The sequence below is a fragment of the Myotis lucifugus genome, unplaced genomic scaffold (assembly GCF_000147115.1).
Source record: "Myotis lucifugus unplaced genomic scaffold, Myoluc2.0 scaffold_19, whole genome shotgun sequence".
Taxonomy (NCBI): Eukaryota; Metazoa; Chordata; class Mammalia; order Chiroptera; family Vespertilionidae; genus Myotis; species Myotis lucifugus.
In genome coordinates this window covers 3664571-3689592 of record NW_005871067.1, presented here as the reverse complement: position 1 = coordinate 3689592, position 25022 = coordinate 3664571, and the positions used below count along the sequence as shown (strand labels likewise).

The following is a 25022-nucleotide window of genomic DNA, read 5'->3' as shown; positions in this document are numbered from 1 at the left end:
TGATACATATATACAATGAAATACTACTCAGCCATAACGATGAAATACTGCCATTTACAACAACAGGGATGGATCTTGAGAATATGCTAAAGACATAAGTCAGTCAGAAAAAGCTAAGAACCATATGATTTCATTCATATGTGGGATAGAAAACTGAAACTTGTGGACACAAACAGCAGTGTGGTAGTTGTCAGAGGGAAGAGGGGAGGCAAATGGGGGCGATGAATGGTGCCTAATATATGGTGATGGAAAATGACTTGACTTTGGATTGTGGGGGCACAATGCAATATGTAGATCTTGTGTCACAGAAATCTATACCTGAAACCACCCCAATAAATTTAATTTTTTTAAAAAAGGCTTTCTGCAGCCCTATTCATACTACTGACACACTGGATGAAACATGAATGCCCATCAACAGGAAAACTTGACTGGCAAATACAAGTGGATTCTGTATAGCTATTATAATCAATAAACTACAGTTTATATGTATTAATGTGGTAAGTCTTAAAATATGGAGAGAAAAAAACAAATTGCAGAGGAATACATAAAGTACAAAATCAATACTATATTGATTTATGGACACAATATAGTAAAAAAATGAGAAACCAGTACGAGAATGCTGTCAAGGTGGAAATTAAGTGGGGGAATAGGATACACAGGAGGCTTCAATTAAAATTATGGTATTTTATTTCTTAAGGTAGATTTTCTATTTTTTAAATTCCCGAAATGTCTTCTAAAAAGATCATGTAGCTTCTTACCTTGTGTGGGCAAATTATTTTTCTTGTATTTCTCTAGCTGGGTTCCTGAAGAATTTTGACTCTTTTGAATTTGAACTGATGAATTCTACAGTAGGAGATAATTATATAATTGAATATAAAATTAGTGCTAGTCTACATATTAGTACAATGAATTAAACTAACAGAACTCAGCTTGCAATGAGAATGTTTTAAGTTTGTTCAATTACATTGTTTTCATTTATCACTAGAGACCAGAGTGAATACACACACACAGGCACACACATACACGCACACACATACACACACACACACACCACCTCTGTAAATATATTCATTCCTCAAGTTAAGGGCATAACAGACAATGTAAAACGAAACAGTCTTCTGTGACTGTTACCAGGCTAGCCAGAGGAGAGAGTAGGAGCTCATGGTTACCCCATCAGCAAAACCCCCTTATCTCAGCCTCTCCAGTTAACATTTCCCTCACTGCCTTGCTCTAACTGAGCCCTAGGTCCCACTGAGATGAATGCTCACCACTGTCCCTTGTAGAGATGGAGGTTTCTCGCTCTCAGAGCTCACAACCCTAGACTTAGAGGTAGTAGGTGTCCTCCTTGCTCCCCATCACTGCTTCCAACCAAATTTCTTTCTCTCCTCCCTACCCACCCCCACCAAGCTCTGAGTCTCATGGCTGTGCACTCACCCCACCATGTACCCCTCCTTGCCTTTTCTGACCTACTCTCCCTCCAATCTCAGCCATGCACTCCCATGGGCAAACTCTAGAACTAGTCATTATCACTATTTGCAATGATCAATAACTGTTCAATTTCAAAGCATTTGAATCCAGAAGGTGAGGTATTCTACAAAATAACTAGCCTGGTCTATTAAAAAAGCCAATGCCATTTAGTGTTCAAGTATATATATAGGTGATATGCCATGATTTCTACAACTACCTTTATATGGTCCAGCAAAAAACACAATATGCAAACCTCAACAGTGGCTCAATCTAGGTGAGTAGTCAGGTGTTCATGGGACTGTGTTTTCAAATGCCTCTATCTGGGAAACTTTCATAATGAAATGTTTGAGGAAGAAGGGAGAATTCCACTTCCTGACTACAGCCTACAGCAGTGATGGTGAACCTTTTGAGCTCGGTGTGTCAGCATTTTGAAAAACCCTAACTTAACTCTGGTGCCGTATCACATATAGAAATTTTCTGATATTTGCAACCATAGTAAAACAAAGATTTATATTTTTGATATTTATTTTATATATTTAAATGCCATTTAACAAAGAAAAATCAACCAAAAAAATGAGTTCGCGTGTCACCTCTGACACACGTGTCATAGGTTCGCCATCACTGGCCTACAGGGTCCTACAAGTCATTGATCCATGTATTCAATGTCCCTCACAACCTGGTAGCGTATGCCCTTCTTAAGCAGGTTCATGGGTCACTGCGTACTGTTAACTTCTAAGCCCCTCTCTCTGCTTTGTGGTATTCCCCCTGATGACCACACCTCTCCTAAAACAACTTTCCACCAACTGACACCCAAAAAAAAACACAAACAAACAAGAAAAAAATAATGCAAGCCATTCTCACTGGAAACAATGATCTCTAACATACATGGGCCCCCAATGCAGCCCAGGACTCAGACTATACTTCCCAGTCCCTTGGCTTTCCTCTCTCTTAGACAACTATTTCACACTTTCTCCCATGTTCTCTGCCCTCACCCTCAGCAGAATATCATGCTTCCCACTTTACTGAGAAAGTTAAAGCATCAAAAGGGAACTTCCTACCAAGTGGCACCAGACACCTAGTCCTAGGTCCAGACCTTAGACCTTCTGTTATTGAAGTCGAACTGCCCCTGCTCCTGGCCAAAACCAGCCCCTCCATTCATTCATTCCCTAAATCCCATGTCCCCTTACTTATGATCACTGCATCATTTCCCTCTCTACTGAAACCAACTCTACCAATATACAAACACCTGTTAATTTCCCGTCTTAAAAACAAAACAATTTCCCCTACAGCCACTACCCCCCATTTTTACATTTACTGCAAAACTTTTCCACACAGATCTCATATTCTGTCTGAAACTTCTCCCCATTCTCTCTTATCCAGTCAGGCTTTTATCTCTGACACATCTCTACTTGGTAAATCCAAGGACCAACCTTCAGTCCTCAACTTACTGAGCAGCAGCCTTTGATGCCTATAGGCCACACTGTACCCCTTGAGGGCCTTTCTCAACTTGGCTCTCAGAACACCACATGGACCTCCTTTCCTTCCTACTCCATGGTTATTTGTCCTCCTTGCCCCCCAGCTTCTTACTCTGCTCAGTATTTGGACCTCTTCACTTTCAGCCTCAGTCATCTCAGCCTAAGGCTTTACCATACATTCTGATGACCCCAAACTTCTACCTCCAACCTGACTTCTCCTGATATATGCATAACTGTCTAGTAAACATTTTTACCTGATGCTCATTGGCATTTCAAACTCACCTTGTCTGCACCTGAGCAATATGTGTTGTCTTCTTATGGACTTTAATAACAAATTGAAATTCTTATATTAAGCAAAAAAACTACACTAAATGGGGAAGCCATTCCTGACTACTTTCTTGCTGCCACACCCCATATACAGTTCATCAATAAATCCCGTCCACTCCTCAACCCCTCCAATGCCACTCCCCCAGTCTAAGCCAATATCATCTCATCTCTAGTCTGAATTACTGCAATAGTCCACCTTGATGTTCCTGACTGGGCCCAGTTTGCCACCCCCTCGGTCTATTCTTAAGTCTACAGTAAAGTGAGCTAAGTGTTGGGGAACTCAGAGATGCAATATGGCTCCAGCAGCAAAGGCCTCTGGGAATCCTAGCTGGTTTGGCTCAGCAGATAGAGCGTCGGCCTGCGGACTGAAGGGTCCCAGGTTCGATTCCGGTCAAGGGCATGTACCTGGGTTGCGGGCACATCCCCAGTAGGGGACGTGCAAGAGGCAGCTGAATCGATGTTTCTCTCTCATCGATGTTTCTAACTCGCTATCCCTCTCCCTCTCCCTTCCTCTCTGTAAAAAAAATCAATAAAAATACATTTTTAAAAAAAAGCCTCTGGGAAATGTTGGACTCTATTTAACCCTCAGTAGCCTGAGGCTTGGCTGACTACCCAGAAAGCCAAATGCCATCCAAAGATAAACATCATGTCCCCAGGAAGGAGGTTAATGAATGTGTAGAGTGTGATAACTGCCTGATGTTATTATGTTAACTTAAAAACACATTGTTCTTGCTGGTGGTCTATGCGACTAGCCACCATATGGTTTTACTTTTAATCCCCTATAAAAAAAAAAAAAAGAGAGAACCTGTCCTAGAAGGAAGTGGATTCTTCCAGGCAGGCCACCACTGGGAGCAGCTACCTTACCCATGTATGTAAGTTTCTATTAAAGCTCTTATGATTTTGAATAAGGTTACCTGTCAGTTCTTTAGAATCAATCCTGAATTTAGATTTTTGGTGCTTTCCCCAAACACTAAGATAAAGGGTTAGGCCACCCCTTCAATCAAAGCCCTGCAAGAGCTCCCATTGCACTCAGGGAAAAAGCCCGAGTGTTTACAGAACCTATTAAGGCCTAATGAAATCTGCACCCACCACCCTTCGTCATATCTCTGGTTTCATCCCCTACTATTCTCCCCACTTTCTCTGCTCCAGCTTTACAGTAAGTGCTCACTTAACATCTTTGATATGTTCTGTGACTTTAAGTGAAATGACATATAATGAGAACAATTTTATCAGGCTGATTGATATAAGTAAGAGTTAAGTTCCTACAGCATCAATCTTATAATGAAATGACACTATTCGAGGACCTGCAGTACCAGTCTTTGGCATTGCTCAACCTCAGGCCCTCCAAGCAGACAGTCTCCAGGTCCAGGTCTCCTGTGCCTGCTCTGCTTCTCACCCAGGTCCCTCTTCAGCCATTATTCAAATGTTGCTTTCTCTGTAAGGCCTTCGTTGGCCATCCTACATATAACTGCCAACCAACACCCCATACAGTTATTCCCTCTCCTTGCTTTTTCTCCTTCATTTCCACCACTATGTCACATACCATATATTTTATTTATCTATCTTATTTATAGTCTTTCTCCTGCCACTAGAATATTAAGTTTCAAGAGGGCAAGGACATTTGCCTGTTTTGTTCATTGCTTTATCTGCAGTGCCTAAAAGCAGTGCCTGGAAAACCAGAGTTGTAAACATAGATAAATGAAACACCAATAACTTGATTTAAAAGGGTCACACGCATGTGACTCTCTGCAAACACTTCCCTTGGCCTGTTTTAACTGACACTGTCTGCCTACTGCTTATAATAATCCCCTTATAAGAATTATACAAATGAATTTGAAAACTATCTCTATAGCAATGCTCAAAATTATTTTTTTAATTATGGTAAAATATATATGGCATAATATTTACCATCTTTTTGCTGTTGTTAATCCTCAATGGAGGATATTTTTTCCATTGATTTTTAGAGAATGGAAGGGAGGCAGAAGGGGGAGAGAAAGAAAGAAAGGAGAGACAGAGAGAAATATCAATATGAGAGAGACACATCCATTGGTTGCCTCCCACAAGTGCCCTGACTGGGGCCTGGGATCAAACCTGAAATCCAGGTACACGCCTTTGACCGGGAATTGAACCCTCGACCCTTTGGTGCACGGGACAATGCTCCAGCCACTGAGTCACACCAGACAGGGCGATAGTTACCATCTTAACCATGTTAAAGTGCACAGGTCAGTGGTATTAAGTACATTCACACTGTCTTGCAACCATCACCACCATTCATTCACAGAACTCTCTTCAACTTGCAAAACTGAAACGCTGTTCCTATTAAACACTAACCCCTCACTCTCTCCTCCCAGCAGCCCTGGAAACTGCCCTTGTGCTTTCTGTCAGTAGGAATCTGACTGCTCAAATATTTAACATCTCCCCCTAACTTGACAAGGCTAACTGGTCTCCAAACCTACCATGGACCCCTCTTTCTTCATGGCAGTCCTGCACTGACCCATCTTGATGCTGCCCTCAGCGGCTTCCACTTTCTTCCAAGCATCGAGTCGGAATCTCTCCATCACTTTTATTTCTTCCCGGAGGTCTGTGTTCTCTTTGACCAACATTTCTATCTGGCTTCTAAGACGGCCATGTGTACTTGACCATTTTGCTTCCTTTCTTTTCAAATCTTCCTGTAAATCTGTTACCTGCTGTTTCAAAGCCTGCCAACCCCCAACCCCCCCAAAAAAGCATTAGTAGAATTAAAACAATGCAACAGAAGAAAAAATACAGACTAGCTAACCTAGTACAGAGAACAGAAAAGAGAAGGCTCAGTTAATCACATTTCAATAAAACTGGGATTTTCAGGAAAGGGAATAGGGGTTCAGGCTAGAGCCTCACTTCATACCATCAGCAAAATTAATTCCAGGAATCAGGAGGCGGCAGCAGACAACACTTAAGAGTTCACTGAAATAATGTGGCCTTGAGATAATAAAGATACTAATTGAGCCCTTGGCTGGTTTGGGTCAGTGGACAGAGCGTCGGCCTACACAGACTGAATGGTCCCGGGTTTGATTCCGGTCAAGGGCACATGCCCAGGTTACGGGCTCAATCCCTAGTAGGGGGCATGCAGGAGGCAGCCGACTGATGATTCTCTCTCATCATTGATGTTTCTAACTTTCTCCGATTCTCCCTTCCTCTCTAAAATCAATAAAAATATATTTTTTAAAAAGATATTAATCGAAATAGATAAATAGGGATTATCTGTTGAAGAAAAAATAAATAGGAATTAATTACTAACTGAAGGAAGATAGATGAGGTAAAGGGAAGAATAAAAGATTCAAATTCAAAACTACCAACACTGAAAACTGATCCTATTGGGAATATATATGAAACAGGTTTTAAGAAAATGAGTTGTTTTAGATGGACTAAATGATGTAAGTGAAGAAACTCCTGGAAATGTCTAGAAGCTATCTGCAACTGTATAAAGAGAAATAAAGATCAACATCAGAACTAAGGAGAGAGAGTCAGCTAGCTACATGGAATACGTAGGTGCAACTCATAGGAAGTGACTTGAAGCTGAGGAAAGGAGTATGGACAGAAGCAGGAAGCATTCCCTACCGCCCACCTGAGAACCTGTTCAGATATGAGACTGAAGGCAGTGAGAATCCTAACTCACTAACACACACCTCATTAACACACACGGACAATCTGACATCCATCCATGCTCATATAAACTTCACAACAGCCAATAAAGTGCTGCTCCAGTGAATACATGAATGATAAGAAAATGAAACAGCCTATTGCTGACATGAAGAAAGTTATAGTGGTCTGGATAGAAGATCAAACCAGCCACAACATTCCCTCAAAGCCTAATCCAAGCAAGACTCTTAACTCTTCAATTCTGTGAAGGCTGAGAGAGGTGAGGAAGCTTAGAAGAAAAGTCTGAAGCTACGAGAGGTTGGTTCATGAAGTTGAAGGAAATAAGCCATGTCCATAACATAAAAGTTCAAGGTGAAGTAGCAAGTGCTGATCTAGAAGCCGCAGCAAGTTATCCAGAAGATCTAGCTAAGATAATTAATGAAGGTGGTTACACTCAATAACAGATTTTCAATGTAGACAAAACAGCCTTATATTGGAAGAAAATGCCATCTAGACTTTCATAGCTAGTGAGGAGAAGTCAATGCCCAGCTTCAAACCTTCCAAGGACAGGCTGACTCTCGTTAGGGGCTAATGCAGCTGGTGACTTTAAGTTGAAACCACTGTCCACTTACCATTCTGATAATCCTAAGGCCCTTAACAATTATGCAAAATCTACTCTGCCTGTGCTCTATAAATGGAACAATAAAGTCTGGATGACAGCATATCTGTTTACAACATAGTTTACCAATTATTTTAAGCCCACTGTTGAGACTACTGTTCAGATAAAAAGATTCTTTTCAAAACATTACTGTTCATTGACAATGCATTTGGTCACCCAAGAGCTCTGATGGAGATGTACAAGAGTAATGTTGTTTTCATGCCTGCTAACAACATCCATTCTGCAGCCCCTGGATCAAGGAGTAATTTTGACTTTCAAGTCTTACTAATTAAGAAACACATTTCATAAGGCTATAGCTGCCATAGATAGTGATTCCTCTGATGGGTCTAGGCCAGTGGTCGGCAAACTGCGGCTCGTGAGCCACATGCGGCTCTTTGGCCCCTTGAGTGTGGCTCTTCCACAAAATACCATGTGTGGGAGCACACGTACAGTGCGATTGAAACTTCGTGGCCCATACGCAGAAGTCGGTATTTTGTGGAAGAGCCACACTCAAGGGGCCAAAGAGCCGCATGTGGCTCATGAGCCGCAGTTTGCCGACCACTGATCCAAGCCAATATTTGAACCTCTAACTATAAATTGAAAACCTTCTAGAAAGGATTCACCTTTCTAAATGCCATTACGAACATTCATGATTCATGGGAAGAGATCAAAACATTAACAAGAGTTTGGAAGAAATTGATTCCAACCCTCATGGATGATTTTGAGGGGGTCAAGACTTCAGTGGAGGAAGTAACTGTAGATGTGAAAATAGCAAGAGAACTAGAATTAGAAGTGGAGCCTAGATGTGACTGAATTGCTACGAATTCATGGTAAAACTTTAACAGATGAGGAGCAAAGAGAGTAGTTTCTTGAGATGGAATCTACTCTTGGTGAAGAAGCTGTGAAAATGTTAAAATGACAACAAAGGATTTAGAATATTATATCAACTTAGTTGATAAAGCAGTGACAGGGCTTGAAAGAATGGATTTCAATTTTGAAAGAAGTTTTACTGTGGGTAAAATGCTATCAAACAGCATCGCATGCTAAAGGTAAATCATTTGTGAAAGAATCAGTCAACACAGCAAACTTCATTGTTGTCTTATTTTAAGCAATTGCCACAGCCACCTCAAACTCCAACAACCACCACACTGATCAGTCAGCAGCCATAAACACTGAGGCAAGAAGTTCTACCAGCAAAAAGATAATGGTTCACCGAAGGCTGGTTAGCATTTGGGGCAATAATGCTATTCTCTAATTAAGGTATTACATAGTTTTTTAGACATAATGCTAGACTATAGTATAGTGTAAACATAACTTTTATATGCAAAGGAAAACCAAAATATTCATGGGATTTGCAATATTCACTTTATTGAGGTGGTCTAGAACCAAACCCACATTATCTCTGAATACGTTTATACCATCTCTTTAATCTTTTAATGACTTAATAAGTGAAAGCATATCAATAAATATATATTTGTTTTTGATTTAAGTATATACCTGTTTTTAAAGTATGTAACTGCATTGTAGAGGCAGAAAGGATAAATATGGGAAACTATGAATGAGCCATAGTTTAAGAAAAACAAGGAACTGTACCCACAACCAAAAGAAATAATGAACACCCATGGTTACACACAATATCAAGTCTTTTGAAAAGGGTCCAATACTTAAATCAACACTAACAAAGCAGAAAGAGAGTTCAAAAAAATGCTGCAAAATTATGAAATTGTCTAATGTCTTAAAGAGGAAAGCTAACTCACCAACTCTCCAGGAAATGAGGCCTCTACATCAACACTGTCCAGAACTTTCTGTAATGATGGATGTGTCCTGGACCTGCACTGTCCAATGTGATAGCTACCAGTCACATAACAGCTACTGAGCACTTGAAATGTGGCTAATGTCACTGAAAAACTGAATTTTTAGTTTATTGAAAAAGTAATTTTTCGTTTTATTTAATTTCATTTAACTTAAACTTAAATAGCCACATGTGGCTAATAACTAGCAGACTGGAAAGAACAGGCTTAGAGAATAAGAGGATAAATTGTTTGCAGGAAAGGCACCAGGTCATAATAAAGTAAAAACTATGTGTTATTCTCATCAAAGTAAGTAGAACTAAAATAAAGCTCATTTGCTATGTTTTGAATCACACTGGAAGAAGAAATCTCAGCTATGACAGAGGGGAAAGTGGGGGGAATCAAGTTTGTAATCTTGGGAGGTCTAAGAAGGGTGGTGTTGTTATTTTCCTTATGGGTCTCTTAAGATTTTTATAACATAGCAAGCTATCCAAGTATCACTCTACTCCTGGGAAACTCAGGAACAGTAAATATGAAATGACAAACCCATTATGCAGATATTTTAGAATAGATTATGGTTTTAAATTTAGTGAAAAATTTTCTGATAGCTGAATTTGATTTTAACTACTGCTTAAAGTATTTGAACTGGCCCAGGCCTGAAAGCTCAATTGGTTAGGATGTCGTCCCAATATGCCAAGGTGGAAGGTTCAATCTCTGGTCAGGGCACATACAAGAGGCAACCAATGAATGCCTAAATAAGTGGAACAACAACTTGATATATGTCTCTCTCTCAAATTAGTAAATTAAAAATATTTTAATAAAGTATTTTGAAGTATTCACAAAACGTCATGATAAATTTGTATTATTATAGATTATAAAAATAATCTATAATCTAGATTATAGATTTTTAAAAGAAATTCAAATAAGTTTAATATCAATTTTTAATCTAAAGAGCAAAAAATATCTATAATAAAAGAATAATATGCTAATTAGACCAGACAGCCGAACGATCTTCCAGACGTCAGTCCGGACATCATTCCGGACGTCCTTCCAGACGAAGCGGTGGCGGTAGGGGCCAAGGCAGAGGCGGCTAGGGGCAATCAGGCAGGCAGGTGAGCAGTTAGGGGCGATCAGGCAGGCAGAGTGGTTAGGGGTGATCAGGCAGGCAGGCAGAGTGGTTAGGGGCGATCAGGCAGGCAGGCAGAGTGGTTAGGGGCGATCAGGCAGGCAGGCAGAGTGGTTAGGGGTGATTAGGCAGGCAGGCAGAGTGGTTAGGGGCAATCAGGCAGGCAGGCAGAGTGGTTAGGGGTGATCAGGCAGGCAGGCAGAGTGGTTAGGGATGATCAGGCAGACAGACAGAGTGGATAGGGGTGATCAGGCAGGCAGGCAGGCAGGTGAGCGGTTATAAGCCAGTGGTCCCGGATTGTGAGTCAGACATCCCCCAAGGGGTCCCAGATTGTGAGAGAGTGTACTAGTATTTAAAATATGGACATGCATGGACACAGACAATAGGGTGCTGAAGGCCTGGGGCAGGAAGGTGGGGGTGGGCTGGAGGGGGTCAATGGAGGAAAAAAGGGGACATATGTAATACTTACAATAATAAAGAATTATATATCTATAATAATAAAAGCGTAATATGCTAATTAGACTGGACAGCCAAACAACCTTCCAAACATCATTCCAGACGAAGCTACAGTGGCGGGGGCCGAGGCAGAGGCAGCTAGGGGCGATCAGGCAGGCAGGCAGAGTGGTTAGGGGCGATCAGGCAGGCAGGCAGGCGAGCAGTTAGGAGCCAGCAGTCCCAGATTGCAAGAGGGTGCAGGCCAGGCTGAGGGGACCCCCCACCCCCGCACGAATTTTGTGCACCGTACCTCTAGTATAATAATAATAATAATAAATAAAATATGGACATGGAAGATGAGTTTGCACTTTATGCATAAGCAAGAGATAGACATTTAAATTTTTTCTCTAGGTAAATTAAGTTTTTCTTTTAATGAAGTCCAATATATCCATTTTTTTCTTTTATACTTATTTCTTTGTCTTCTCTTGGAAGTCTTTGCCTATGCCACTGTCATGAATATATTCACTTCCATTATTTTTCTATAGTTTAGCTAGAAGTGCATTAGTTCTTTTTAAGTACTACATTCCTCTGATCATGTCCATTTCTAACTTTGAAATGAAAAGGACTGATAATTTGGCCTATCAGTTTATAAGTTTTAAAATTAAACACCTATTCAGTATATGGGCCTTAAATTATTAAAAATGAACAAAACTTAACAGTATTTGTTGTGTGGTAAGTCAAACAAATTAACACAACATTACAACAGTGAACTTCCAACTCTTGGCTTATTAATTCATTCATGTCATTTGTGTACTCTTTCTGTTTGTTTGGAAACCTTTAATAAGAGAATATTTTACTCTTTAAAAGCCAGACTACAAAAGATGTTCCTGATGCAGTGTCTCAGATAGATAATTTGTTGAGTCAATAGATGACTAATAAATTGATACCCAATATCTCTCTGACATATCAAATAATCCTAAGAGTCTTACAAAACTGAAATCTTTACTAATTTATATGAGTATATAAGTATTGGTATACCTGTATTTCTTCACGTTCCTTTTTATCTGGAAAAGTTCTTGCAACTGTAGTATACTTTTCAAAAACTTTGCGTTTATTTTGTAGCTTCCTCATTTCCTCCTTTTTAAACTCTTTTATTCGAGTCAATTCATTTGCTTTCTGTTGTTCAAAGTCTGTGATTTCTTTCCTAAAATGATCAAACCATGTTATTTAAGGAGATTATCTAAAGGGACCAACCATCTCAGTAAATATAATAATCCACATGTGGCACCAAAATGAAACACCAGGAACAGGCTGGTAATGAGGAGCCGGAATCTTGGTGAATCCATTTTCAATCCATAGCACCCTTCCAACAAGCACCTACTGGGCACCTGCTATCAATCAAGTACACTGGAGGAACCACAGTGGAATAACTAAACATCCTTACTCCTGTGAAACCTCTTATATCTGATAGGAGAGACAGAAAATAATAGAATAAGTAAGTAAAATATATGGAACACTAGAGGCCTGGGACACGAAATTCATCACAGGTATGGTCCCTAGGCCTGGCCTGCAATCAGGGCCATCTTCCCCGGCTGCCAGCAGCCTGCCCCGCTCCCCACTGCCATCCACCTCCAGTTCCCTGTTCACCATTGGGAGATCAGAGCCTGCCGGCCAGGAGGAGGGACCAAGAGGTTGGCCGTTCCCACCCGCTCACCAGCCCTGTACCCCGCCACCAGTCACCCTCTGTGTATGGGGTGACTGGCGGGGCTGGGGCCTTGGCCTGGCACCACCCACATCTGCCGCCACCCATCCCTGGTTCCCCGTTCGCCATTGGGTGATCGGAGCCTGTTGGCCGGGGGAAGGGACCAAGAGGTTGGCTGCTAGACCCCAATCGGGCGATCGGGGCCTGCGGGCTGGAGGCAGCTCCTGCATTAAGCATCTGCCCCCTGGTGGTCAGTGTGCATTATAGCCACCGGTTGTTCCGCCGTTCAGTCAATTTGCATATTACCCTTTTATTTTTTTTTTAATTTTTTTTAAATATATTTTATTGATTTTTTACAGAGAGGAAGGGAGAGAGATAGTTAGAAACATCGATGAGAGAGAAACATCGACCAGCTGCCTCCTGCACATCTCCCACTGGGGATGTGCCCGCAACCCAGGTATATGCCCTTGACCGGAATCGAACCTGGGACCTTTCAGTCCGCAGGCCGATGCTCTATCCACTGAGCCAAACCGGTTTCGGCAGCATATTACCCTTTTATTATATAGGACTAGAGGCATGAAATTCATGCACAGGGGGGCGGTGTTCCTCAGCCCGGCCTGCACCCTCTCCAATCTGGGACCTCTCGGGGGATATCCGACTGCCGGTTTAGGCCTGATCCCGCAGTTGGACATCCCTCTCACAATCCGGGACTGCTGGCTCCTAACCACTCGCCTGCCTGCCTGCCTGATTGCCACTAACCACTTCTGCTTGCCAGCCTGATCGCTCCCTAACCGCTCTCCTGCCGGCCTGATCACCCACAATTGCCCTCCCCTGCCGCAACCCGCCTCCTCCGCCTCCTCCGCGCGAGGCGGCAGAGACGCCGGGACCAGCCTCCTCCATGCCACGCAGTGCCGCAGGACCCCCAGGCCTCACCGCGCGGAGCAGCCACCTAGGCTATTATTAGTATAGATTAGGAGTGGCAAGGAAAAAAAATAAGCAAGGAATGAGGTTAGATAATATCAGGGTAGAAGATTAAAATTATAGATGGAGTCATCTTGCTGAGATAATATTTGAAGTAAAACCTAAAGAAAGTGAGAATACCTATGAGGTTATTTGGACAAAGCAGTTCAAACAGAGGGAACACCACATGCAAAAACCCTGAGGTAGGAATATGCCTGATGTGTTCAAAAAACAGCTAAGCTGCCAATGTGGCTAAAACAGTGAGCAGGAGACAGGAAAAAAAAAGGGGGGGGGGCGATTAACTAGGTTCTTACAGACCACTTGAGAACTTTGGTATTTAGCTGAGAAGAATGTTGATTTAGCTAAGGGACTGCCACAGCCCAGTTTCATTGTTCATGCTGTGTTAAGAGCATAGGAAGAGTGACATCAGCAAGAGAGTGGAATAGGAGGTCCCTGGCTCACATCCCTCCACATGAACAACAATCCAACAGCCATTCATGAGCATAAGTGATTTTGTAGAAGCTCTAGGGTTCAGGTAGGAGGTTGGGAAAACCTGGTGAAGCCGTAAGATCAAGGAAAGCCACTGAGAGAAGGCAAGCCCATACCCCAGTGGAAGACTTGCAAAACATGGTCCTGGCTGCAGAATGAAAACAGCCTAGATACCCTATGGACTCAGCCCCAGCTCCATCCGCCAAAGGACTTGTGAAGAGCAACACCCATCTGTGCCTCTGATAACAGGCCCACACATCTCAGTCCTAATTACAGATCCTAAAACAACACTGTTACCTGGCCCCAGACTGCTATAGTGTAGTTGCAGACAGTTCTGCTCACCCAGAGACCCAACAGAAAGATGCACAGGAACCTGGGAGGAGCCACACTCATCCTTACCCCTGGCAACATATCCCCTGCCTGCAGATTCAACAGTGGACCCAGAAGTAGCCCCATGACCTAGCTCCAGCCCCGATTGACTATGGATCCAAAAGCAATCCTGTCCAACCAGGGATCTAGCATGAACCATATCCATCTGCACCCCTGGTCACAGACCTGCCAACAATAGACCCCACAGGTTACCCAGAAGCAGCCACCTGATTTGGCTACAACTCCACTCAACTGTGATTCTGGAAGCAGACTCATCAGGGGTCTAGCAGAAGGTAAAGATCTGCCAAAACCAAGTACTAAAAACAGGAAGGGACATTTGCTCTTTCAAATGCAAAGACATCAAGAAAAGGTTACATGGATCATGAAGAATGAGGTCAACATGACATCACCAAAAGAAACTAATAAGCTCAAGAAACTGGTCCAAAAGAAATAGAGATCTACAAAGAATTCAAAATAATTGTTTTAAGGAAGCTCAGCAAGCTACATTAAAACACAGATAAATAACCCAACAGAATCAGGAAAATAATACATGAAACAAAACAAGAAGTTCAACAAGGAGAAATTGTATAAAAGTACCAAACAGAAATTGTCAAGCTGAGAAGACAATGGATGAAGTAAAAAAAAAAAAAAAAAAAAAATAGAAACTTTCAACAGCAGACTCAATCAAGCAGAAGAAAGAATCTCTGAACTGGGAGACAGATATTTGGAAGTTATAGTCAGAGGAGAAAAGAGAATATAACCAAGGACATAAAGAAGAGGTCACATCAAGACTGGTAGGAAGTGTGGAGTAAAGAGGGATGGCTGGGCACCTAACAGGCAGCAGCTGAAGTTCTGGAGAGAGATCTCACATGGGGGGAAAGGCGATTTCCCCTGAGACGTCTGGGGTTTAAACCCCAAGCTGGGCTCCCCAGTCCAGAGTAACTGAACCGGGAAAGATGCCCACATAACATCTTGCTGTGAAAACACTTCAGGTTCTATATGGGAGGAAGAGAGGGCAAAAATATGCAGGCACCCTCTTAAAGGGCCAACAAAATAAATTTCATTTGCAGCCACTCAACTTGGGCTCCAGCAGAGGGTGGGCAGAGTGAACTAAAGCTGTGTGAGGAGAGTCTGGGGTTGGTGGCTCTGGGAAGAGAGCTGAGAGGACAGCCGCCAGATCCCTGTGTTGAGTTATTTCCCCATTCTGCAGAAACCAGCTTTCACAGACAGAGCTTACTCATCAATGCAACTTTAGTCTGGTGGGGAGTGGGAAAGCAATTGTCCCACCCATTAGAAACCCTCTCACCCCACCCTATGGAGTTTACATGCTGCTAAGCTCTATAGCCTGAGACTCACTAAGTGACTGACACTAATAATCAACCAGAGCAAAAGCTGATCTCTGGGTGCTTCAAGTCTTTGCATGACCTGCTTCTGGAGCTGGAGCTAGAAAAAGCAGACTTTGGCACACAGCTTGGACCTTTCCACATGCATCTAGATTGCTGAAAGCTCCGAAAAAGATTTTCGGGGCCAGTCACAAACACCATCTGGCCTACACCAGAAACCCTCCGAAAAGGCCCAAAACCAATAAACCCAGTGGCCAGCTTTATCTAATAAGCTTCACAAGCAGTATATCAAAAGGGAGATATTGGCAGGCTCCAAACCCTGCTGAGGTTAAGTCTGCTGTGTGACAAGCACTGACACAGCACCCTGCACGCTATTAGGTTAAGCCTTACTGTCATCCAGCCTGAGGGGCAAGCCCATGCACACATGAGACAAAAGTAATTAACACTCAATTACAACTGGAGGGCAAACACAATGTGCACAAGGGACATTAGAGCACCCAGGTCAGGTAATCAGAGAGACTGCACCACTGGGTCCCATAGGTCAACTACTACATAAAGCCACCTAACCAAGACTGGGAGCCATACCAGATCTATCTACTAATACATAGAAACAAACTCAAATAAGGAGCCAAAATGAAGAGGGATAAAAAAAAACAACAACCCTCAAATGAAAGAATAAGAGAACTCTCCAGAAGAAGAGATAAATGAAACAGAGATTAGAAATTTGTCTGATATAGAGTTCAGAATAATGATGGTAAAAATGCTCAACAGCATGAGAAAAGGTATAGTAACTATGAAAACAGAAATAAAGAATGACATAGCACAAATAAAGAAGACATTGGGGAATACACAGATTAGGGGAAACTGTGGATTGAATCAGTGAATTAGAAGACAGGGTTGAAAAAAATCACTCAATCTGAGAACCAAAAAGAAAAAAACAATTAAAAAACAGGAGGACAGCTTAAGGGAGCTGTGGGACAACGTGAAACGTAACAATATTCGAATATCAGGTATGCCAGAAGATGTTTCTTTCCCACTCCCTTCCTCTCTGAAATCAATAAAGATACATTTTTTTAAAAAAAAATTTTTTTAAATCCAAGAGGAAGGAACACTTCCAAGCTCTTTATATGAGGCCAACATTATCCTAATTCCAAAACCAGATAAAGACACTACAAAGAAAGAATTACAGGCCAATAACCCAGATGAACATTGGTGCTAAAATCCTCAACAAAGTATTAGCAAATCAGATCCAGCTATATATTAAAAAGATCAGCCCTAGCCGGTTTGGCTCAGTATCTAAAGCATCGGCCTGCTGACTAAAGGGTCCCAGGTTCAATTCCAGTCAAGTACCTTGGTTGCAGGCTCCTCCCTGGCCCGGGTCCTGGTTAGGGATCGTGTAGGAGGCCACCAATCGATGTGTTTCTCTCACATCAATGTTTCTCTCTGTCTCTCTCTCTTCTACTCTCCCTAAATAACAATGAAAAAATATCCTCGGATGAGGAGTAACAAAGAAAAAAAAAAGTACATACACACACACACACACACACACACACAGAGATAACATATGTATGTTATCTATGTATGTGTGTGTGTGTATACATATATATATATACACACACATTAAAAAGATCATACACCATGACCAAGTGGGATTGATTCCAGCGATGCAAGGCTGGTACAATATTCGCAAATCAATAAACATGATACATCACATAAACAAACTGAAAGACAAAAATCGCATGATCATATCAATAGACGCAGAAAACACACTTGACAAAATCCAACCCCATTTTTGATAAAAACTCTCAGCAAAGTTGGAATAGAGGGAACATATCTCACCATGATAAAGGCCATATATGACAAACCTTCAGCAAACATCATACTTAATGGGCAAAAACTAAAACCTTTTCTCCTAAATACAGGAACAAGACAGGGATGTCCACTTTCACCACTCTTATTCACACAGTACTGGAAGTCCTAGCACAGCGATCAGACAAGAAGAAGAAATAAAAGGCATCTAGCCCTAGCAGGTTTGGCTCAGTGGATAGAGTGTCAGCCTGCGGACTGAAGGGTCCTGGGTTCAATTCTGGTCAAGGGCACATGCCTGGGTTTCGAGCTTGATCCCCAGTAGGGGTCTTGCAGGATGCAGCCAATCAATGATTCACTCTCATCATTGATGTTTCTATTTCTCTATCCCTCTCCTTTCCTCTCCAAAATCAATAAAAATATATTAAAAACAAAAAAGGCATCCAAATTGGAAAGGAGGAAGTAAAATGCTCATTATTGGCAGATGACATGATATTGTACACAGAAAACCCTAAAAACTCCACCAAAAAACTTTTGGATTTAATAAATGAATTTGGCAATGTAGCAAGATACAAAATCAACACCCAAAAATCGACGGCTTTTTTATACACCAATAATGAATTCTCAGAAAGAGAAACTAAACAAATAATCCCACTTACCATTGAAACAAAAAAATTAAGATGCTTAGGAATAAACCTAACCAAGGAGGTAAAAGACTTGTACTTGGAAAACTACAGGATGTTGACTAAAGAGATAGAAAAAGATATAAACAATTGGAATAATATACCATATTCATGGATTGATAGAATCCACGTCAAATGTCCATACTACCCAAGGCAATCTACTACAGCAGGGGTCCTCAAGCTACGGCCCACGGGCCACATGCAAATACAAATATTGTATTTGTTCCCATTTTGTTTTTTTACTTCAAAATAAGATATGTGCAGTGTGCATAGGAATTGGTTCATAGTTTTTTTTTAAACTATAGTCCGGCCCTCCAGCGGTCTGAGGGACAGTGAACTGGCCCCCTGTTTAAAAAGTTTGAGGACCCCTGTACTACAGATTCAATGTGATCCCTATTAAAATACCAATGACATATTTCACAGATCTAGAACAAACAAAAATTCATATGAAACCAAAAAAGACCTCGAAGGCTGCAGCATTCTTGAAAAGAAGAGCAAAGTTGGAGGACTCTCAATACCAGATTTCAAGTTATACTACAAAGCCAACGTAATCAAAACAGCCTGTACTAGCACAAGAACAGGCATATAGGTCAATGGAACAGAACAGAGAACCCAGAAATTGACCCAAGTTATTACAATCAATTAATATTTCACAAAGGAGGCAAGAGCATACAATGCAGTCAAGACAGTCTCTTCAATAAATGGTGTTGGGAAAATTGGACAGATACATGCAAAAAAATGAAACTAGACCACCATCTTACACTATATACAAGAATAAACCAAAATGGATAAAAGACTTAAATGTAAGTCGTGAAACCATAAAATCCTAGAAGAAACCATAGGCAGCAAAATCTCAGACATCTCTCATAGCAATATGCTTACAGATACATCTCCTAGGGCAGTGGTCGGCAAACTCATTAGTCAACAGAGCCAAATATCAACAGTACAATGATTGAAATTTCTTTTGAGAGCCAAATTTTTTAAACTTAAACTATATAGGTAGGTACATTGTTATTAACTTAACTAGAGGCCTGGTGCACGAAATTCGTGCACAGGGGAGGGCGGCCCCTCAGCCCGGCCTGTACCCTCTCGAAATCTGGGACCCCTCGGGGGATGTCTGACTGCCAGTTTAGGCCCGATCCCAGCCTAAACCGGCAGTCAGACGTCCCTCTCGCAATCCGGGATCGCTGGCTCCTAACCGCTTGCCTGCCTGCCTGATTGCCCCTACCTGCTCACCTGCCTGATCACCCCTAACCGCCCGCCTGCCTGCCTGATCTCCCCTAACCACTCTGTCTGCCTGCCTGATTGCCCCTAACCACTCACCTGCCTGCCTGATCGCCCTTATCTGCTCACCTGCCTGCCTGCCTGATCGCCCCTAACCCCCTCTATCTGCCTGCCTGATCGCCCCTAACCACTCTGCCTGCCTGATCACTCCTAACCCATCTGCCTGCCTGCCTCATCACCCCTAACCGCCTCTGCCTGCCTGTCTGCCTGCCTGATCGCCCCAACTGCCTCTGCCTCGGCCCCCGCCACCGTGGCTTCATCCAGAAGGACGTCCGGAAGGTCATTTGGCTGCCCGGTCTAATTAGCATATTATGCTTTTATTATTATAGATTAGGGTACTCCTAAGGCTTAGGAAGAGCCACACTCAAGGGGCCAAAGAGCCGCATGTGGCTCGCAAGCTGCAGTTTGCCGACCACGGTCCTAGGGCAAAGGAAACTAAGGAAAAAATAAACAAATGGGACTGCATCCAAATAAAAAGCTTCTGCACAGCAAAAGAAACCATCAACAACAAAAATGGGAGCCCACAGTATGGGAGAACATATTTGGCAATGATATATCTGATAAAGGGTTAATATTCAAAATATATAAGGAACTCATACAACTTAACAAAAGGAAGACAAACAATCCAATTAAAAAATGAGCAACGGTACTAAATAGATACTTCTCCAAAGTGGACATACACACAGCCAAGAGACATATGAGAAAATATTCAAAGTCACTGATCATCAGAGAGATGCAAATTAAAATGAAACTGAGATATCAACTCACACCTGTCAGAATGGCTATATCAACAAATCAACAAATGACAAGTGCTGGAGAGGATGTGGAAGAAAGGGAACCCTAGTGCACTGCTAGTGGGAATGCAGACTGGTGCAGCCATTATGGAAAATAGTATGGAGTTTCCTCAAAAAATTAAAAATGCCAACTGCCATTTAACGCATTGATCCCACTTCTAGGAATATATCTTAAGAGACCCGAAACACCAATCAGAATGAAGGTATGCACCCCTATGTTCATAGCAGCACAATTTACAATAGCTAAGATCTGGAAACAGCCCAAGTGCCCATCAGAAGATGAATGGATAAAAAAAAATGTGGTACATGTATACCATGGAATACTATGCAGCTGTAAAAAAGAAGGATCTCTTACCCTTTGAGACAGCATGGAGGGACCTGGAGAGTATTGTGCTAAGCGAAATAAGCCAGTCAGAAAAAGACAAGTATCACATTATTTCTCTCATACCAGGTATGTGGAATCTAATGAACAAAATAAACTGATGAACAAAATAGATCCAGAGACATAGAAGCATAGAACAGACTGCAGAATCTCAGAGGCAAAGTGGGGGAGGATGGGTGGGTGGGAAGTGATCAACCGAAGAACTTGTAGGCATATATATATGCATAACCCATGGACACAGACAATAGGGTGGTGAAGGCCAGGGGACAAGGGCAGGCTATAAGGGGGAGAAGTGGGGACATATGTAATACTTTCAACAATAAAGATTTATTTACAAAAACTTTAAAAAAAAAAGAAAAAAGACATAAGTATCATAAATGAAAGAGAAGATATTCCAAAGCTGCCTCAGAAAAAAAGAAAAAAAAAAAGATCGTATTGTGAGCAATTATAATCCCAGATAAAATGGATAACCTAGATGAAATGGATAAATTTCTACAAACATGCAACCTGCCAAAACTGAATCTAGAAGAAATAGAAAGTCTGAACAGATCAATAACAAATAGACTGCATCGGCAAAAATCTCCCAACAAAGAAAAGTCCAGGACCAGATGGCTTCACATATAAAATTCTACCAAACATTCAAACAATTAATACCAATTCTTAAACTCTTCCAAAAAAGAAAAAAGGAACACTTCCAAATTCATTTTATGAGGCTATTATCACTGATACCAAAGCCAAAGATACCACTAGAAAACTATAGGCCAATACAAACATAGATGTAAAAATCTTCAATGAAAGACTAGAAAACCGCCGGAACCGGTTTAATTCAACAGCTCATTAAAAGGATTATACAGGATGACCAAGTCAGATGCATCCCCTGAATGCAAAGTTGGTTCAGCATATGCAAACCAATTTATCTGATCTAAACTGGTGCAGCCACTGTGGAAACCAGTATGGTGGTTTCTTGCCTTGGTCAGTAGTTAAGAGCAACAGCCTGCGCACCGAAGGGTCGCAAGTTCTATTCCAGTTCAAGGGCACGTACCTGGGTTCGGGTTCACTCCCTGACCCCCATCAGGGCACATGTGGAAGGCAGTCAGTAGCAACCAGTAGATATGTCTCTCACACATCGATATGTCTGTTTCTGTCTCTCTCTCTCTGTCTCTCTCTCTCTCTCTCTCTCTCTCTCTCTCTCTCTCTCCCCAACCTCCCTTGCACCCTGTCTAAAAAATAAATGGAAAAGGAAAATTAATTGCCATATGATCCAGCAATTCCACCCTGGATATATATCCAAAATAATTAAAATCAGAAACTTGAACAGATATCTGTATACCAATGATAACAGCATTATTCACAAAACCGAAAGGTAGAAACAACTCAAATGTCCAGAAGCAAAAAACACTAAGAGTTGTCAGCAACCACTAGAAGAGAGGAGAAAAAGCATGGTTCTGCTGACAAGTTGACTTTGAATTTCTAAGCCTTCAGAACCATGAGAAAATAAATTCCTGCTGTTTTAAGCCACCCAGTGTGTATGTACTTTGTTATAGTAGCCCTAAGAAATTAATACACTGGCTAATGTAGTACTTGAATTCATAACCCCAAACTGCTTTTCAAATTTCAATTTAAAATTTCATCACCAAGAGAATACCCTTTTAACATATCTTTGACCAGGAGTCATTTAATTTACTAAAAAAATTTACATGTGGTACAGATTTCATTTCCATTTATATTGTTAGATTGATAAAGATTGTTTCCAGTATTTTAGATAAGATCTTAAAGATATCAATTGAATCACTGTATATTTTTTCCCAAATTATAGATGCAAACATACCTGAGTTTTTCTAAGGCACTTTCTCGTTCACTGCGAAGTTTAGCTAAACATGTGTTCTCAGCTTTAAATTTTTCTATTTCCATTTCCAATTCAATAATTTTCTCTCTCAAAACTTCGGATCGAGCACTGTCACCTATAAAATAGGCCATAAATAGTGAATTTCACAATAGGTCTTCAGCAGCAAAGACACTAGCTAGCTATTAACACTAAGGGCCAAAAATATGGTAAATACCTCCATTAAAATGCATTAGAAATAATATTTCAAGTTAACAAAATTTTTCTAAATTTTTATTGGCTTAACCTTCCAGATGAAACCAGTCTAAATTTAAGAATCAAATTATTCTACTTCAAGAGTTTCAATCTGGCAATGAATTAACATTATATTTAAAAGGAAACCATTGGAATAAATTTTTTAAAGGCCAGTATATAGAAATAGCTTAAGAACACAAATAAGTCACAAAATATCTAAAGCACTAATTGATATCAAAAAGCAAAGTTGGTATCACTAATTGATACCACTAATCAAAGAAAGACAAATTAAGACTATTTTGTTGTTGATCCTCACCTGAGGATATTTTCCATTGATTTTTAGAGAGAGCAGAAGGGAGGGGGAGAGACAGAGAGAGAGAAACATTGATGTGAGAGAGAAACATCAATTAGTTGCCTGTCGCATGTGCCCCAACCAGGCCCAGGGATCGAGCCTGCAATCAAGATACGTGCCCTTGACCAGAATCGAACCTGGGACCCTTCAGTCCATGGCATACTGACACTCTATCCACTGAGCCAAACTGGCTAGGGCAAGACTTTTTTCAATACAATTTGCTATTTAAGAGAGTAAAATAGCCAATGTTTCTGTCCTTCAACTGCCCTTTTGGAAACAACCTGATTTCTATCACAAAACTAAAATAGACATATCTACCCTTTGAACCTACTTTTAAAATTCTAATTAAAGAACTTGTAAAATCTTACAGCTTTGCACAAAGATATACATTGCAGTGGTATTTCTACTAATAAAAAAGAATTTGTCTAATATTAAGAAAATTGCTGCCCTGGCCGGCTTGGCTCAGTGGATAGAGCATCGGCCTATGGACTGAAGGGTCCCGGGTTCCATTCCGGTCAAGAGCACATGCCTAGGTTGCGGGATCAATCCCCAGTAGGAGGCAGGAGGCAGCCAATCAATGGTTCTCTCTCATCACTGATGTTTCTATCTCTCTCCCTCTTCCTTCCTCTCTGAAATCAATAAAAATATATTTTTAAAAATTACTGAATAAAATTATGTTACATTCATGTAATGCTATGCAATCATTTTTTAAGTACAGAGTGTTAATGATAGGACAAACACATGTTATATACTTGTTCAAAACGTATAAGGCACGTTATAATACATGTGTCTACAATATTTAAAATACATAGGAAAAATGACTGAAAGAAAATATCCCAAAATGATATCACTGGGCAGTTCAGTTATAAACATTTTTGCTTCTATACTTTTTAAACTTCCAAAGTTTTTGCAAAAAATGCTACTTTTAAATTCAGAGTATTTTTTAAAATAGCTTGCTATAGTTTATATTTTAAAGCACCTATGCTTTGCAAGACAATCAGAGTTTATAATATAACATGATATAATAGAAAAACTTTTCAATATAGGTTTAAAAAGTCCATCACATCAATTGAATACTATACAGCCATTAAATGGACCAAGGCAGATGTATGTGTGTGTTAAAACAATCTTCAAAATATATTATAAGATGAAGAATGTTATTTTTTAGTCATGTTTTCATTTGTATAGAAAGGAAATTACACTCACACATATGTTTACATATGTATGGCATGTTTTTAGCATATACAAATGAAATGGGGATGTGGATGCTTCTAGGAAAGGGGAATAGGAGCCCAGATCTGGTGAAAGAAAGAAACTTGGATTATATTGTATTTCTTCTTGGTCATGTTTAGCATGTTAATGCATGAGGCAGTAAAAAAAAAAAAATTAAGTAAAAATATAGTCATTTAAAAAAAGTGTGCAAAAAAGAAAGTGTACACAAAGTTTACTCCACAATAACACAAACCATAAATTGAATACTCCCTGGTTGTAAAAGAAACTTAAATGTTATCTCATCTATATATATAAAAGCCTAAGCAACTCAAGAACCAGTCGACCACAGCCGCTTCCCCTCCCTAGACACTCGCAAGGAAGAAATTATATAAAAGCAGCCACCAGGTGGCTCCCAACAACCAGCATGAACATCAGCGGGATGGATCCAGATCCCAAGCCGGCAAGGGCATCCCACCACCCATCCGGAGGGCCAATCGTGTCCCTACCTCACCCCCTCGGGATGGGCGCCAGACCCAGGGCTCACAGCTGGCGAGCACCAGGCGCAAGCCTCTCCCAATAAGGACTGACTGGGGCAAGCGCAGCAGGACTAGGACGAGCGGGAGCAGCAGGCAGGAGCGGCAGGCAGCATTGGACTGCCGGTTTCATCCCAATC

At 41.1% G+C, this 25022-nt stretch overlaps 1 protein-coding gene across 2 annotated transcripts in view; it reads right to left on the bottom strand.

Moving 5' to 3' along the window:
• CENPJ (centromere protein J) overlaps positions 1 to 25022 on the bottom strand; it is a 70091-nt gene that overhangs the window by 31727 nt on the left and 13342 nt on the right. For both annotated transcript variants that reach the window (XM_023751164.1, XM_006085485.3), the window contains exons 8-11: positions 22537 to 22669; positions 11935 to 12100; positions 5726 to 5968; positions 759 to 843 (exon numbers count right to left, since the gene is read on the bottom strand). In XM_023751164.1, coding sequence (XP_023606932.1) covers positions 759 to 843; positions 5726 to 5968; positions 11935 to 12100; positions 22537 to 22669 — 627 coding nt within the window. The remainder of the gene's footprint in view (positions 1 to 758; positions 844 to 5725; positions 5969 to 11934; positions 12101 to 22536; positions 22670 to 25022) is intronic.